The sequence below is a fragment of the Pogoniulus pusillus genome, chromosome 15 (genome assembly GCF_015220805.1).
Source record: "Pogoniulus pusillus isolate bPogPus1 chromosome 15, bPogPus1.pri, whole genome shotgun sequence".
NCBI classification, from domain to species: domain Eukaryota; kingdom Metazoa; phylum Chordata; class Aves; order Piciformes; family Lybiidae; genus Pogoniulus; species Pogoniulus pusillus.
Genome location: NC_087278.1, coordinates 25,084,796 through 25,103,053, shown reverse-complemented (window position 1 = coordinate 25,103,053; position 18,258 = coordinate 25,084,796). Strand labels below are relative to the sequence as shown.

Here is an 18,258-nt window from a genome sequence, read left to right as displayed (position 1 = left end):
ACACTGCCCATGGCACAGAGGCACTCTGGGCTTGGGCAGTGCCTGCTGTCACACAGGGGTTTTGCCTGCTCCTTAGAGAGTTAACCTGCTTGGCTTCCTTTTTCTGATACATGCTTTGGTTTAGGGACAGAGAACTCAGAAGTGCCCTCACCCCAACAGCCATGGGCCCCTTCACCTTGTCAGCTCACCTAGCTGGACCTTACCCCAGCACTTGGTGTCTCTAAGCTGGAGAGATAAGGAATGGATGGGTGGTGTGTTCAGTGGATAAGGACTTGGTTGGATGGTGGCATCCAAAGGGTAGTGGCTGACAGCTCAACATCCAGATGGAAATAGGTGCCAAGTGGTGTCCCTCAGGGGTGTGTATCAGGACCAGTGCTGTTTAATATCTTTGTCTTCATATAGAAAGTGGTATCAAGTGCACTATTAGCAAGTGTGCAGACAACACCAAGCTGAGTGGTGCTGTCAATATGCCAGAAGGATGGGATGTCATCCAGAATGACTTGGACAAGCTGGAGAAGTGGATTCAGGTGAACCTCATGAGGTTTAACAAGGCCAAGTGCAAGGTCTTGTTGCTAGGCCGAGGCAATCCTCATTATCAGACCAGGCTGGGGGATGAGGTGACAGAAAACAGCCCTGCAGAAAAGGCCTTAGGAGTGCTGGTGGATGAGAAGCTGGACATGAGCCAGCAATGGGCACTTGCAGCCCAGAAGGCCAATGGCAGCCTGGGCTGCATCAAAAGCAGCATGGCCAGAGATGATTCTGCCTCTCTGCTCTGCTCTGGGGAGACCTCACCTGCAGTGCTGTGTCCAGCTCTGGAGCCCTCAGCACAGGCAGGACATGGACCTGATGGAGAGCATCTGGAGGAGGCCACAAAGGTGACCAAGGGGGTAGAGCAGCTCTGCTATAAGGACAGGCTGAAGCAGCTGGAGAAGAGAAGGCTCCAGGAAGACCTAATAGCAGCCTGCCAGGAGCTGAAGGGATCCTATGGGAAGGCTGCAGAGGGATTTTTCAGTGTCTAGGGTTAAGGGGGAATGGTTTGAAGCTGAGGGAGAGCAGGGTTAGGCTGACTCTTAGAAAGACGTTCTTCAGCACAAGGGTGGTGAGACTCAGGAACAGGCTGCCCAGGAAGGCTGTGGCTGCCTCCTCCCTGGGGGTGTCTAAGGCCAGGCTGGAACAGGCCATGAGCAGCTGAGTCTAGTTGAGAGGAGTCCCTACCCATGGCAGGGAGGTAGGAGCAGATGATCTCTGAGGTCTCTTCCAACCTGAGCCACTCCATGAGTCCATGATTAACAGAGCATTTGGGCCTTCCAGAACAGCATTCCTTGGCAGTGACAGTCCTCGGCAGGGAGGGGCATTGCTGCAGTGATGGAGCCAAGCCATGCGGTGGTAATCATCCTGCCTGCCATCCTCCTGGTTCTACATCTGGGTGAGTCATGCTTCAGCAAACTCTCCTGCCTCTTACAGCCTTTCCACAAGCCTCACAACACGAAGGGTGTCTTCAGTCTCCTCACAGTCTGCCCTATAACAAGCCTCACCTGGCTTAGGACAGGCTCATTCCAGCTATGAAGATGTGACAGCTGCCTGCTTACCTCCTCTGGTCCATCCCTGCAGTGCCCTACAGCATTTTGTGGGCCATGCAGTGAAGATGAGGACAGAGAGCTCAAAGCTGAGAGGCTCCCTACGTCCATCTGCTATTACAGAGGCAGCATGGATAGTTCAGGCTTTGGGATTCAGGTTGTTCCCAGTCTGCCTGCTGGGCCTGCCAGCTGAAACCAGAGTGTCTGGAGCATCATCAGGAGTGCTGCCCCAGAGAGATGCAGGAGTGAGGTTCCCCTGAGAGCCAGGGTGCACACCAAGCACATCTTCCACCCTGCCTCCAGCTGCCTGGGCAGAGAGCCTCTGTTTCTCATCACAGATCTGCCCTGACAAATGGGATGCCACTGCCTTGGCTTGGCTGCTGGTGTTTGGTGGACTTTTTAGCACTCATTTTTCAGCAAAGAAAGGTGATTGAGTAAGGCCAAACTGCATTTCTCAGTTAACCAGCTTTGATTCTTCTGGTTACAGAAGAAAGATTGGAAATCTTTTGTGCACCTTAGAACTAAAAGCAAAGTGAAAGCTACCAACATTAACAGCAGTTCTCACTGCACAGTCTGAGATAAAAATCATGATTCTCTTTGGTCCAACGTGGAGCACAACCCCCTTATCCCAGCTGTACTTCTGACACTCCAGCTCCTTCTTATGCTCTGCAGAAATCCACTTTAGAGGGAAGGAAAGGAAGTGCTTCTTCCAAGAAACCACTTCTCCCAATTCTTCAGTATTACACATCCTGCTTCTTTTACTGTCACATAGTCCTCACCCCAAGAGCAAGAAGCTAACACTGGAGCAGGCCTTTTGCTTCCTTTTTTACTTTATCCTTTTGTTTCCCTAAGCTTTTAGTCTTCTTCCATGTCAAAAACTGGAAGCAAGGGTGGGTAGATCTGGCAGTGCTGCCTCAGGGCTTGACTGGGTGGTGAAGGAGGGCTGGCATTTGCTGTTCTGCCTTTGCTACCAGTGGGTCAGCTAAACCTTGTCCAGAGCTGAAAAGAGAAGGGAGGGATGGAGGGAGAGAGAAAGGGATGGATGGAGGAATGGAGGGATGGATGAAGAGATGAGATGAAGGAGTGGATAATTCAGAATTTAAGGATCATTTTCCTGGTATCTAGGGAGGGAGAAGAATTATCTGCATCTTTCTGGAGGCATGGGGAGTATTTTCTGAGCCACCCCTGTGAAAGTGAACATGTGCCTTTTTTGGTGGGTATTGGCTTTCAGGTCTGGTCCCCACTAAGGCTCAGCAGAATGAACTACAGGTTGGAGTTGCAGGCCAAGAGGTGATCCTGAACTGCAGGGGCATTCCTTCTGACAGGAGTGTGACATGGAAGTACTATAACACTGTTGTAAGGGTGTTCACAACCTCTTCTTTGAAAGGTAAGGCTCCCAACCCATCGTCCCCTCTCTCCAACACATGGCTGAGACAGCTCTGCCCTCATAAGCAAACTTGTGTTCCTGGAAGGCAGGGCCCCGATGGCTGATCGCTCCTCCATTGACTCCCGGAGCAAGCACCTGAAGCTGAAGGACTTAAGGATGTCTGATGCTGGCATCTACACCTGTGTATATGACTCTCACAGAGTCACCATCTCACTGCATGTCTTTAACTGTGAGTGATTAGAGAGCTCTTATCCATGGGGAGGGAACAGGGAGGGGAGCACAGAGTGAACATCTTTCACAGACTCACAGAGTGTCAGGGGTTGGAAGGGACCTCCAAAGATCATCCAGTCCAAAACCCCTGCCACAGCAGCATCACCTAGGGCAGGTCACACAGGAACACATTCAGCTGTGTTTGGAATGTCTCCAGAGAAGGAGACTCCACAACCTCTCTGGGCAGCCTGCTCCAGAGCTCTGCCACCCTCACAGTGAAAAACACTCTCCTTCTGTTCCCATGGAACCTCCTCTGCTCCAGCTTGCACCCACTGCCCCTTGTCCTGTCATTGCACATCCCTGAGCAGAGCCTGGCTCTGTCCTCCTGACACTGCCCTGCACATCTTGATAACCATGACTGAGGTCACCTCTCAGGCTGCTCTGCTCCCAGCTCAAGAGCCCCAGCTCCCTCAGCCTGTCCTCAGTAGGGAGATGTTCCTCTGCCTTCAGCATCTTTGTGGCTCTGTGCTGGACTTTCTCAAGCAGTTCCCTGAGGTCCTTCTTGAACTGAGAGGCCCAGAGCTGGACACAATATTCCAGATGTGGGCCCACCAGGACAGAGTTGAGGGGCAGGGGAACCTCTCTTGATCTACTTACCACAGCCCTTCTAATGCACCCCAGGATGACCTTGGCCTTCTTTTATCCAGCTTCCATTTCTTCTGGCCCGAGCTATCCCAGCCCATTTCTCCTTCATCTCCAGGGCACGAAATCTATGTTTCCTCTTTGCTGTGACACTTGTCCCTCTCTTGCAGGAAGAGGAGCTGACTTAGTGCCTGTGCTTTTTCTTACAGTGATAATCCCTTTTGATGGGCACTTTCTGCCAAATGAAGTCCCTGAGCTGACTTTAACGCAGAGCTCAGCCCACCCTCTGCCTGACCTCACCATCGAGTTGTTTGACAGTAACAATAACACAGTCAGACCACAACTCTTGCCAAACAGCACCCCTCAAAAGTACACTCTGAAGTTAAAGCGACTGGAGGCTACAGACAGCGGCACCTGGATGTGTCACATCCATTCAGACTCCCCAGCCGTCAATCACAACATCTTCTTTGATGTCAAGGTATTAGGTATGCAACAACCAAATGCAGCTCACACATTGGCTTGGGAACCTGTGCTCCCTCCAGCTCATGAGCTGAGCTTTTGCTGTCCAGTATCCCAAGCAAAGGTGTTCCAGGGTCAGTTTCCCAGGGCTTCTGACATAGCAGCCTGGGGATTGCTCTGCTGCCTGAACTCTGCTCCAGGCTTGCTCTCGTTTTCCTCTCCAGGCTTGGTGAGGAGAGGATTCACCTCTCCTTGGGAGTCTCTTCTTCTCAGACCCAGTGAGCTTGGGAGCTTTCTCTCTTTAAACCTGTCCTGTTTACCCTTCCTGGTAGCTTTTATCTATGTCCTTTTTCCACTGAGCACAGAGTGCATCTCTCCAGATCAAAAGCAGACACGGGGAAGTGCAGCCATGACTTTCCCTGCCTCTCTCTTCCTTGTTTCTCCTCAATTCAGGTTTCCAGAATGCAGAGTTGGAACGAAAGTATGCAGCTGTTGGTAGCACAGCCACCATGTCGTGGCACCTGAATTTCCTTAAGATAAAGTGGAACAAAGGCTTCACAGGACAGTTGAACTGGGCACAACATGCAAGTGCAACTGCTCATAAGCTACTCGATTTCAACGTCACAGCACAAGGACTGCAGCATGAGACAAAAAAAAGCAGCAGCTTTCAGCTGGAGATCCCTGAAAGCAAACCTAAAAGTACTGTAAAGGTGAAACTCCCCAAAGTCCACTTTAACCACTCTGGGCAGTACCTGTGCCAGCTGATGTACAAGGGAAAACACACAGAGAGCAAGATAGAGCTGGTGGTGATGAAAGGTGAGAGAAAAAGAAGTGGGTTAAGAGCTGAGGAGCTGCAGAAATGCAGAAGACACGAGCCTGTGTTGACCCATCTCCCCATCCCCTCACTCACAAATCCTTTCCTTGCCTTCGCAGTCTCTGCTAGCCCTGTCGGGCCACTCGTCAGAGGGACCAAGACGACCCTGACCTGCCTGGTCTCCAGTCTTCTGCCAGCCAACGCCCACCTGCGCTGGGAACGGGCCAACGGCACTCAGAGGGACACCAAGCAGTCAAAGCAGAACGAAGCAAGGGTGGAGGTGAACGTCAGTGCTGCAGGGCTCTGGAACTGTCACCTCATAGAAGACAACTACAGCAAGATCAGCCTTAATTACACCGTGGGTATGGAAATTAGCATCTCACCCACTCAAAAGCCCTAACATAGGATCACAGCATGGATTGGGTTGGAAGGGGCCTCCAAAGGTATCTAGTCCAGCCCCCCTGCAGTCAGCAGGGACACCCCCAATGAGATCAGGTTGCTCAGAGCCCCATCAAGCCTGACCTTGAATAAAAAACTGTATTCAGTAAAGAGTGTCAAATACAAATTTCCCTTTCTTTCCTGTGCTGTTGCAAAAGTTGTCACAAGGGTTCAAACATCCTGAAATGAAGTTTAGCTTTAATGAAGACATAATTACAGCCTGCTCCTCACTCCCAAGTACAAAGTGATGTCCCTCACATCTTCTCTTTTGTTTCTATGTTTGAATGCCTCTCTCCTTCCACAGAGGAAGCTCCTGCTTGGACCAGATATGTGGTGATTGGAGCAAGTGTTGGAGGCAGTGTTTTGATGCTTGGCCTTGCATGCCTGTGCATCATCAGTGGTGTAAGATGGCAGCAGAGAAGGGTGAGTACCTCTGTGCAGGGTAAAGAGAGGAAAGGCTCCCCAAACCTCAGGAGGAGTCTGGTTTTCTGCCTGGATGTGGGGTAGAACAGACTCCAAGCAACTGGACAGAGATGGACAGTCTGCAGTCATCAGACAGTCCTCCACTTGCCCCCTAGGAAGCATAACAATAACCAATTGTTTATTCCTTCTCTCCTGGCAGCAACGGGCAAGGAGGATGGCACTAGCAAGGCAATACTTGCTGGAAAACAAGACATGCCAGTGTCACCAGTAAGTGGCAAAAAGAGCATCCAGAGTAGGCAAAGGCTTTGCTTTCAAGATAGGGAAGCTGAGTGTGGTCAAGTGGGGAGAAACAGAGCTTGAGCCCACTGGTGAAACAGCACAGCTGCACTGCAGCATTGGCAGCTCATGGCAACCCATGATTGAGAGCAAAGAGCAATGCATGATGAATGTCCTGTTCTGCCCCAAACCCACAGTAACACTGTGCTGGGGAACATGCTTCTGCAGAGAGGTTTCACCTGAATTGCCCTGGTAGTCAGAGATCTTAACCAAACCCAATCTCCAGAGTCCTTTGAGATGTTCTACAGAGGATCTAGGACCTGGATACTGAGGTTGCGGAGGTGAGAGGGCACAAAACCAAGCCCAAAGAGGAAACACAAATTAAAACTAAATCCATCTGTGCATGATGTAATTCCAGCTCTGCTGAACTGTGAGAATCGGTGATAACCTCCTGGAAGCAAGGAAAGAGCAGAGAAAATCACAGAGCACTGTGGGCCATGCACTCTGCTAAAGGCCTTGGTTGATAAGAAATCATGGAATCAGAGAATGATTGGATTGGAAGGCACCTCCAAAGGTCATCCAGTCCAACCCCCCTGCAGTCAGCAGGGCCATCCTCCACTAGAGCAGCTTGCTCACAGCCTTGGCCAGCCTCACCTTCAATATCTCCAGGGATGGGGCCTCAACCACCTCCCTGGGCAACCTGTTATGGTATTGCAGCACCCTGATGGTGCAGAGCTTGTTCCTAACATCCAGTCTAAATCTGCTCTTCTCTCATTCCAGACCATTGTCTCTCACCCTGTCCCTGCAGGCCTTTGCAAACAGTGCCTCTGCAGCCTTCTTGCAGACCCCTTCAGGGACTGGAATGCCAACTTCAGAGCTGTGATGTGTCTCTGGTTGGCTAACATGAGCTGTCAAACCTCATTTTCACCTACTTCCTATCAAGGTTAACAAAAAGTTCCCCATAAGGAGAGGACAAAGCCCTCAAAGCCACATCAAATTCGTGCAGCACAAGCACTGATACAGTTGTTCTTTAGCTGTCTTTGCCAAGGAAGCAGCTGGCTGTAACTGAAACCTCAATTTGTGCAGCCATGTGGATGCACAAGCAGGGTTTGCCATCCTCAGCTACAGGAGCAGGTTTGCCATCCTCAGCTACAGGAGCAGGGTTTGCCATCCTCAGCTACAGGAGCAGGTTTGCCATCCCCAGCTACAGGAGCAGGTTGTCACTCTCTACACTATGCAAAAAAATGAGCGGGGGGGTGGTTGGCTTCAAGGTATCCAGGGGAAGCTTTTCACCTCTGCACTGCTGCTACTCACACACCACCTTTCCCTTGCAGCCAGCTGAAGAAATAGTATTGCAGCCCTGGACTCAGAAGGGCTGATGGAGCCTCTGCCGTACCTGAGCACCTGCCAGTCCACAGTGCTCCTAGAGTCCATCTCCCTAGCTCTTGTTCTGGTGTAACTCTTCGTTCCTTCAGCATTCCCCCAGCCTGGTGGCATGGAGGGATGTTGTCTGGCTGGGAGCTGAGAGACAAGACAAGAAACCCTCAGGGGTTCTGGTTGCTCTGCAGTTGTGCAAGGAGGGGCACTAAGATACAGCTATGTGTACACACATAGAGACATGCTGCCACTTCGCTCATGTCCTTCTTGTGACCTCCTTGTGGAACCAGCTTGATGCACTTCTTTTACCTGCCTGAGCTACAATAAATTGCATTGGGGTTGGGGGGGTTCACTTCCCCCCCCCATATGAATTTATTTCTTTCTGAACTCCAAATTCATCTTTCTCCCTTTCCCACTAGGATGTGGAATTCTGATTCTATCTCCTGCCTCTCTGACTGCCAGGAGCCTTCCTTAACACACCACCCCTCTGCTTTCCATGAAATCTGACCATTCCAATTTGGGTTTCCTGAGCAGTTTGTGCCCTACAGTACCCTCCTGACCCAGCCCTCCACCTGCAATCCTCACCTCTCCCACAACAAACCAATGCTCAGGTGAAAACACTGCAAGCAGTGGGACAATTCAGGATTGGTTTTGTTGGGATGGCAGCTCAGGATACCAACAGCCTTTGGAAATCAGAGCCTGAAGGAGTAGTGAAACTTCATCTAGAACTTAACTTTGGGAATCACACACAATGTTAGGGGTTGCAAGAGACCTCCAAAGATCATCAAGTCCAACCTCTCTGCCAGAGCAACGTCACCGAGGGCAGGTCATACAGGAACACATCCAGGTCTGCCTGGAATGTCTCCAAAGAAGGAGACTCCACAACCTCTCTGGGCAGCCTGCTCCAGGGCTCTGCCACCCTCACAGTGAAAAACACTCTCCTTCTGTTCCCGTGGAACCTCCCCTGCTCCACCTTGCACCCACTGCCCCTTGTCCTGTCATTGCACATCCCTGAGCAGAGCCTGGCTCTGTCCTCCTGACACTGCCCTGCACATCTTGACAAACATGACTGAGGTCACCCCTCAGGCTGCTCTGCTCCCAGCTCAAGAGCCCCAGCTCCCTCAGCCTGTCCTCAGCAGGGAAATGTTCCACTGCCTTCAGCATCTACCCTTGACCTTGTTGGATTTAATTCAATCTCTCCCCATGCAGCTCTCATAGAATCACAGAATCATAGAACTGACCAGGTTGGAAGAGACCTCCAAGATCATTCAGTCCAACCTAGCACCCAGCCCTGTCCAATCAATTAGACCATGGCACTAAGTGCCTCAAAGCAGTTCTCCAGCCTGTCCAGGTCTGCCTGAATGGCAGCACAGCCTGAGGAGGTGTCAGCCACTGCCACCAGTTTGGTGCCAACAGCGAACTTGCTGACAGTGCCCTCCATACCCTCATTCAGGTTGCTGATGAATATATTGAATAGTCCTGGTCCCAGTATGGACCCCTGAGTGACTCCACTAGATACAGGCCTCCAGCTAGGCTGTGTTGGGAAGTGACAAAAGGAACTGCTGAGGAGAACAAAGCAGCCTTGGACTGAACAAGCCCACAGAGTGCAGAGAACAGAAAGTCACTGACAACTCTTCTCACCAAAATCACTCTTTGTCGGCTCAAGGAGATGGGAAGAGGGAATGAAAAGCCCAGGGAATTTACCATGGAAGCAAAAGCATGTTGCAGAAAGTCCTAACTGTCCTGGAAGCCAAAGAGTGCTAACAGGTGTGCACAGAAGCCTGGTGTTCAGAGAAGTCCTTCCACTGTCTGGCTGGGCTCCAGGTTTGTTCATCTGCACTGGGCTTGCTGGGGAGAGGCAGAAAGGTGCTCTGGGCTGTGGGAAATGCTCTCTGTAGTGCAGGATGCCCATTGCTGGAGGAGGGGCACCTCTGTAGCAGTCACACCAGCAGCACAGTCACTGACAGCTGGCAACAACGGCAGAGACAACACCTGTGAGCTGAGAGGGGCATCTTGCACTTCCCCCCCTCCCATCTCTCCCCTCAAGTGAGGATGTAGCCCCAGGCAGCTGTGGCAGCAGGTGTGGGGCACCACCAGTGTCATGCCTGCTCCTGCACCATCATCCTCACCAAGCCAGGAGTGATGAAGGTTGGCCCAAATGCTGTTTCACTTCCCACACCTTGTGCTTGTGCACACAAACTCACACAACACTTGACAAAGCCTTTATTCATATCCTGGACAGTCCTGCTCTTGTCCTGCCCAGCACAGCCAGCACACATTGGGAGCCAGCTGAAGGGCATCAGTCTGCTACACAAAGCATCACCAGGGCCTAAGGACAGGTCAGCTCTGGGAGCTGTACAATGGAAAATGAGCACAGGGTCACTGGTGGTCAATATAATGATCATGACAAAGTGCTTGGCACAGTTCCCATAACCAAAGCCAGTTCCTGCGCCTGCAGGCAGAACTTTCTCCTCAGATAACTGCTAAAGCACCCAGGTCTGCACCTCCTTCCACCCACACGAGAGTCCAGGACTGTCTCTGGACAGGGGAACACCATGCAGGGTGAGTGTCCATCATGAGCTCTGCCCAGGACTGTCTCTGGACAGGGGAACACCATGCAGGGTGAGCATCCATCATGAGCTCTGCCCAGGACTGTCACTGGACAGGGGAACACCATACAGGGTGAGCATCCATCCTGAGCTCTGCCCAGGACTGCCTCTGGACAGGGGAACACCATACAGGGTGAGCATCCATCCTGAGCTCTGTCCAGGACTGTCTCTGGACAGGGGAACACCATACAGGGTGAGCATCCATCCTGAGCTCTGTCCAGGACTGTCTCTGGACAGGGGAACACCATACAGGGTGAGCATCCATCCTGAGCTCTGCCCAGGACTGTCTCTGGACAGGGGAACACCATACAGGGTGAGCATCCATCCTGAGCTCTGCCCAGGACTGTCTCTGGACAGGGGAACACCATGCAGGGTGAGCATCCATCCTGAGCTCTGTCCAGGACTGTCTCTGGACAGGGGAACACCATGCAGGGTGAGTGTCCATCCTGAGCTCATCTGGCACTGCAGCCATCCCCAGCAGTTCAGAAGCTCACCTGAGGCTTTGGCAGCTGAACCAAGCCCCTGAGTGCCTCAAAGCACAAGCTTGGACACTTCCACTGAGAGGATGGCAGAAGCACAGAACTATAGAATTACCAAATTGCTCTGCTTGGCAAAGAGCTCTAGGCTCAAGCCTAACCATCTTCTAACTTGACTGAGGCTGCTGCTAAACCCTGTCCTTCAGCACCACATCTCTGCCTCTTTTCAACACCTCCAGGCATGGGGATCCAACCAGCTCCCTGGGCAGCCTGTGCCAGTCTTTGAGAACCCTTTCACTCGAGAAGTTTCTTCTAATACCTGAACCTCCCCTGGGGCAATTTGAGGCCATTTCCTCTCATCCCATCACTTGTTACTGAGAGACCAACACACACCCCCACCACCCCCCACCACCCCCCCACAGAGCTGTAGTTTGCTTTCAGAGAGTTTCGTGTCCAGAGAAGGGCGACAAGGCTGGGGAGAGGCCTCGAGCACAGCCCTACGAGGAGAGGCTGAGGGAGCTGGGATTGGTTAGCCTGGAGAAGAGGAGGCTCAGGGCAGACCTTATTGCTGTCTACAACTACCTGAGGGGAGGTTGTGGCCAGGAGGAGGTTGCTCTCTTCTCTCAGGTGCCCAGCACCAGAACAAGAGGACACAGCCTCAGGCTGTGCCAGGGGAGATTTAGGCTGGAGGTGAGGAGAAAGTTCTTCCCTGAGAGAGTCATTGGACACTGGAATGGGCTGCCCGGGGAGGTGGTGGAGTCGCCGTCCCTGGGGCTGTTCAAGGCAGGACTGGACGTGGCACTTGGTGCCATGGTCTGGCCTTGAGCTCTGTGCTAAAGGGTTGGACTTGGTGATCTGTGAGGTCTCTTCCAACCCTGATGATACTGTGTGATACTGTGTGATACTGTGATAGTTGCAGAGAGCAATGAGGGCCCCCCCTCAGCTTCCTTTTCTCCACACTAAACTACCCCAGGCCCCCCAGCAGCTCCTCACCAGACCTGTTCTTCAGAGCTTTCATCAGCTTTCTTGCCCTTCTCTGCACCACTCCAGACTCTCAATGTCCTTCCTGGAGTGAGGGCCCCAAAACTGACCCCAATCCTCAAGGTGTGGCCTTGCCAGCACTGAGTACAGGGGGACAACTACTCCCTGCTCCTGCTGGCCACACTATCACTGATCCAGGCCAGGATGCTGGTGGCCTTCATCACAAGTCCCTGCACCCATTTTCAGCTGGCCTGGCTGGGTGTTACAGAAGATGTGATGCCTGTAAGTGCACAGCTTTCAGTTCTCCCATCTGGATGGGTGTGACAAGAACTAAAAAGGCTTCCCCAGCACTGCACATTTTCTCAGCAGCTCTGGAGCTCAGCAGTTGTGACCCTGCCCTACTCAGAAGTCCCCTGCAAGCACAAACCACTCTAGGCTCCAATCTCATTAATCTCTTTTGTTTGGCAGCAGTCCTGTCTGCTGTATCTTTCCCCAGAAGAACCTTCTTTGGTCCCTAGGTGCACAGATTGCCCTAACTGAGAAAAAAATCATCCACAGAGCAAGTCCCAGATGGCTTTTGCTTCCCAGCTGAGTGCAATACTGAAAGCTTCAGCGTGGGCTTCAAGGAAAGATGGAGGTGGAAGTTCAAACCTGATGAGAAGAAGCTTGTGCAAAGCTGAAGTATCGAGATAGATGTGTCTGATAAGTCTACAGCTGAGGTGGCAGTGGCCTGCAGTAACATTTTGCCCAGGCCTAGTCTGTAGCCATACAAGAGCAGGCTCACTTCTGACCCAGCATGGTGTCTTCACAGCCTCTGCAGCAGCTCACTGCACAGCACCAGCGCTGCCCCGCAGCACTGAAGGCAGAGGAGAAAGCCAGGAGTCCTTCTGGGAGCACTTCTGTGGGGTCCCTTCCTTCTGACAATTCAGGGCTTTACAGGCTGTCATAGTCCTCCTTCTCAGGAGACACTGAGGACTTGAACAACTGGAGAGAGCCCAGAGAACAGCCACAGGGATGCTGAGGGGACTGGAACCTTAGAAGGAGAGGCTGAGAGAACTGGGGCTGTTTGGGCTGCAGCGGAGCAGCCTGAGGGGGACCTCATCAATTCTGATCAATCTCTAAAGGGTGAGTGTCAAGAGGATGGAGCCAGACTCTTCTCAGTGGTGCCCAGTGACTGAACAAGGGGCAGTGGACACAAACTGGAATCCAGGAGCTTCCACCTAAGCACAAGGAAAAAATTCTTCCCTTTGAAGGTGTCAGGTGCTGGAGCAGGCTGCCCAGAGAGGTCATGCAGTCTCCATTTCTGGAGGCATTCCAAACCCACCTGCATGAGCTCCTATGTGATTTACTCTGGGTGATCCTGCATTAGCAGGGGGGCTGGACTGGGTGGTCTTCAGAGGTCCCTCCCAGCCCCCACCATTCGGTGATGCTGTGTGATTCTGTGACTTGTGCCTTTGCTCGGTGTGACCAGGGTGTGTCTACAGCTTGCAGTGAAGTAACAGCTCTGCATTACACAAACCACAGGGACACACAACTCTACAGAGCAGCAAGCATGACAGACACATATTACAGGGTGACAGCTCATCAGGGCAGCCCTCAGATGATGGCAGGGCTCAGAAAGGCATCCATGGCAATAGCTAAATGACAAGGGCAGCAAGAGCTCCGTGCAGTGAGGAGGAAACGTCATGGACAGCAAGAGGCTAGAAGCTGAGAAGCACTGAGGTGCGTTGGTCTCTGCAGTCCTGCTGCTCCCCATGTTTGCAAGCTCCAGAAGGAAAAATCTCCAAGTCCTTTGGACTCACATCTGATGAGTGTCAGGACTCATAGAACTGCTTGCTCCAGCAGAGGAAGGAGCTCAGATCCAACTGGAGATAGAATCATAAAATGGTTTAGATTGAAAAGGACCCCTAGAGGTCAACCAGTCCAACCTCCCTGTCCCAGCAGGGACACCCTCCACTAGAGCAGCTTGCTCACAGCCTTGGCCAGCCTCACCTTCAACATTTTCAGGCATGGGGCCTCAACCATCTTTCTGGCCCACCTGCTGCAGTGTTGCAGCACCCTGATGGTGCAGAACTTGTTCCTAACATCCAACCTAAATCTGCTCTTCTCTCATTTCAAACCATTCTCCCTTGTCCTGTCCCTGCAGGCCTTTGCAAACAGTGCCTCTGCAACCTTCTTGCAGCCCCCTTCAGCTCCTGGCAGGCTGCTATTAGGTCTGCCTGAAGCCTTCTCTTCTCCAGGCTGAAAAATCCCAGCTCCCTCAGCCTGTCCTTATAGCAGAGCTGCTCTACCCCCTTGGTCACCTTTGTGGCCGCCTCCAGATGCTCTCCATCAGGTCCATGTCCTGCCTGTGCTGAGGGCTCCAGAGCTGGACACAGCACTGCAGGGGAGGTCTCCCCAGAGCAGAGCAGAGAGGCAGAATCAGCTCTCCCCATCTCTGGCCATGCTGCTTTTGATGCAGCCCAGGCTGCCATTGGCCTTCTGGGCTGCAAGTCCTGGCTCACATCCAGCTCCTCATCCACCAGCACTCCCAAGTCATTTTCTGCAGGGCTGCTCTCCATCTCAACGCCCCTCAGGCTGTGTTGGTATTTAGCATTATCCTGTCCAGTTCTGCTGAACTAATAACCCGTGGGATGAGACAACTCCATGCCACAGCCCTACCTCCTGAAACCCTTCCTGCTCCCAGTTTATTCCTGCCCTCTGAAACCAACTCCAGACGGGATGCAGTCGATGCTGTCAGCCTGATCTGCCACAGCAGCCCATGTGAGTCACACTCCCTGCAGGCTCTGCAGCAAAGCACTCACAGACTTTAGCCTTTAGAGCCCAGTGACCCTGCCTGCTCCTTCACATTCCCAAGGTCTGGAAAGGAAGCTGTGCACTCAGTGCCTCCTCATTTCTTTATTCTCAGAGAGGAAAAAGGAAAGCACTTTTCAGCATCCACATGAGTGGCTCATCAGCCTAATACAGCTGCAGAGAGATAGTAGCTTCCATCCACCCTTCTTGGAGACAAGGGTGGAGTAGGAGTAGGTCCTTCAGGTGCTCAGCTCTGCACTGGTTACTTCCTGATGGTATTGCCAAGCATGTTTACTGGAAGGGCCCCCAAGCTTCACCTCCAACTCTCCAAACCAAGGGGTCTGCCTTTGCCTCGTGTGTGTCAGCATCTTTTCCCAGCACCTGCCCTGAAGAAGTCTTTGGCTCTCCTCCCGGTCATTTTCAAGCCAGCTTGGCCAAGCCTCAGAGGTGCTTCCAGATCTGGAGAATCAGAGAACAGCAGAATAAGAGGGGGTGGCAGAGACTGCTTTGCTGGCAAGGCACCAGAAGGAAAGAGAGGAGAAACCCCTGCTCCTCGGTGCTTCAGCACCAGCTGGCTGGTGTCAAAGTGCCTGTTTCAGGCTCCAGTGCTGGGAGGTCCCTCTTTCAAGCTTGTCTTTTTGCTATGTGGAGGCGAGGTCCTGGAGATAAACAACAATAACTGATGCTGGCTCTGTCAAGACCATGGCTCTGGAGGGGCTACCTCAACAGCTGGAGTGACAAAGGGAAGCCACAAAGCTTTCCAGCTGCATCCAGTAGCACTCCTGAAATCCCAGCTCATTTGTGAATTAAGAAAAGGTTGTTCTGGTCTCCAGAAACTTCAGACATACCTTGACAAGCTTGAGGAACAGGTGGCAAAATGAAAATTGCAACTCTGTGTTACAAATCCCAAGAAAAGAGATCATTTCAGCTCCTTCCAGGTACCTGTCAGGGCCCAGATTAATGATTCAAGAGCTCCTAATTATTACCCTGCCTGTGTATGAGAGCAAACAAGTAGGTGTTCAGTAATTCTGGGAAGTAGCATCATTAAATTCTGAAATGACATTTTTACATCCCTTACTGACTGCAACTCACTGTGCTGGGATATCAGTGAGGCCAGAAGGGCAGGAGGGAAGAAAAAGGAGTCAGAGGAGAGCACACAAAGCATTACATTGGATGGCATGGGGAAGCAGGAGGATACACACAGCTCTGCTGAACTGCATGGAGTGTCCTAACAACCAGGTGCTTGACAAGCATGCCCAGTACCATAGAATCACAGAATGTTAGGGATTGGAAGGCCCTCGAAGCTCATCCAGTCCAAACCCCCTGCTGGAGCACCATGATCTAGGGTAGGTCACACAGGAACACATCCAGGTGTTTCTCTTCCAGAGAAAGAGAGTCCACAACCTCTCCGGGCAGCCTGCTCCAGGGCTCTGCCACCCTCACAGTGAAAAACACTCTCCTTTTGTTCCCATGGAACCTCCTCTGCTCCAGTTTGCACCCACTGCCCCTTGTCCTGTCATTGCACATCCCTGAGCAGAGCCTGGCTCTGTCCTCCTCACGCTGCCCTGCACATCTGAGCCCTCAGGATGCTCTGCTCCCAGCTCAAGAGCCCCAGCTCCCTCAGCCTGTCCTCAGCAGGGAGATGCTCCTCTGCCTTCAGCTTTGCATGGGACACTTTCAAGCAGTTCCCTGGGGTCGTTCTTGAACTAAGGGGCCCAGAGCTGGACACAATATTCCAGATGTGGCCTCACTAGGACAGAGTCGAGGGGCAGGAGAACCTCTCTCAACCTACTCACCACAGCCCTTCTAATGCACCCCAGGATGCCCTTGGCCTTCTTGGTCACAAGGGCACAGTGCTGGCTCATGGGCATCCTTCTGTTGACTAGGACCTCCAGTTCTTTTCCCTAGAGCTGCTCTTCAACAGGGCAGTCCCAAACCCATGCTGATCCCTGGGGTTGTTCTTTCCCAGATGCAGACTCTACCCTTGGCCTTGTTGGATTTCATTCCATTTCTCCCTGCCTGACTCTCCAGCCTGTCCAGGTCTGCCTGAATGGCAGCACAGCCTGAGGGGGTGTCAGCCACTCCTCCTAGTTTGGAGCCATCTGCAAACTCGCTTAATTTCCTCGAGGAAAATCTCATACACAAATATTTATGTATGTGACAGAGGAGAAAAAATCGTTCAGAAGGTGCCCAGCTGTGTGAGGAAAAATATCCAGCTAGAAACAAACATCCACAAGCTCAAATCCTAGGTCTCACATTCAGGCCCTTTATATTTCTGCAGAGCTCATGACCAGCAGTGGTCCTTTGTCCCCTGATGTAGGCCATTGCCACTTGCCCATTCTGCAGATGAGTTATCTAAGGAATCTCACTAAATCTTTCCGTCTGCTGCTAGAAATAGAACCCAAGGTTTGGCTATGACAAATCCTCACTGCAGTCACTGCCTCTGATGAAGGAATGTGCTAACATATCTGCTTGGCTGAGTTCTTCTCAGCCATTAACTATACCCTGCTCAGAGAGCTAGGGAAGGATGCCAGGAAACCTGCTTGCAAGCACATCACTATAGCCTCACAAGAGGCTGTGTAGAGTCATGCTGGGGCTCTGAGGATGGATTTAATTGCATCCATGACCTGTGAGAAATGTGTGAAACCCCTCACAGTCACTACAAACTTCTGGGCACAAGTTGCAAACCATCATAGAATGGTTTGGGTTGGAAGGGACCTCCAAAGGTCATCCAGTCCAAATCCACCGTAGTCAGCAGGGACATCCTCCACTGGAGCAGCTTGCTCACAGCCCTGTTGAACCTGACCTTGAGTATTTCCAGCAATGGGGCCTCAGCTACCTCCCTGGGCAACCTCTTGCAGTGTTGCAGCATCCTCATGGTGCAGAACTTGTTCCTAACATCCAGTCTAAATCTGCTCTTCTCTCATTTCAAACCATTGTCCCTTGTCCTGTCCCTGCAGGCCTTTGCAAACAGTCCCTCTGCAACCTTCTTGTAGCCTCCCTTCAAGTACTAGCAGGATGCTATTAGGTCTGCCTGGAGCCCAGCCCCCCAGCCCCCTCAGCCTGCACTCTGGAGGTGCTCCAGCCCCCTGTGAAGTGAATTTGGCTACTGATTCTATTAATGTTTGGCTTTTAGGATACTGGTGTTTGTTTCCCGATCAATGAGCTGTGTTCCTTTAAGAATCCAGGGCACCTCTGGGAAGAGCATTTCCCTGGACCTGCAGAGCTGCTGTCCAGAAATGACTGACCTTTATGCAATGAGCTTTTCCAGGAAACACTTCTTACTCTGGCAGTGTAACAGTGGTGTTCCTTTGGGCCTAGATGCCTCAGGATATTTTAGTGAGCTACTGATCCTTTGGAAGATTGGTCAGAGCCCAGCCCATCTTTGTAGGGGTCAAAAATCACTCCCAGTTCCTTCAAGCCTTCCAAGAGATGACCTGTGGGGGGGGGTCTCACATCTAATCCGGACTTCCTAGATACACAGGGAATGCTGCACCATGGAGCTTCAGGATCCCCAAATCCAAGCACTGGCACTCCTCTGCATTTGCACTGCCAATATGCAGCACATGCATAGTTGTGACCCAGTTCTCATCAAAACCAGTGAAACTGGGTGTCTAGAAATGATAGGCAAACAAAGGGAGTCTGTGAAACCCATTTAGATGAGATGGATGGACGGGAGCACGAGCCCTAAGGAAAAAGCTCGTTCCACTTTCATTCAAACTAAGAACCCAGCCACATCTGCAAAAACAAGAAGCCTCCTCCAGACAGGAGGACCTGTCTCCATCCACATCTGCTC

General features: G+C 51.9%; 1 protein-coding gene across 1 annotated transcript; it reads left to right on the top strand.

The window, feature by feature from the left end:
* Positions 1-1,365: 1,365 nt before the first annotated feature.
* On the top strand, positions 1,366-7,649 carry LOC135181594 (T-cell surface glycoprotein CD4-like). Its single transcript, XM_064154830.1, has 9 exons — positions 1,366-1,426; positions 2,809-2,964; positions 3,050-3,193; positions 4,026-4,301; positions 4,729-5,091; positions 5,209-5,451; positions 5,832-5,950; positions 6,150-6,217; positions 7,561-7,649. Exons 1-9 carry the CDS (start codon positions 1,366-1,368, stop codon positions 7,574-7,576), a joined length of 1,446 nt encoding a protein of 481 aa, XP_064010900.1. The 3' UTR covers positions 7,577-7,649.
* Positions 7,650-18,258: the final 10,609 nt, after the last annotated feature.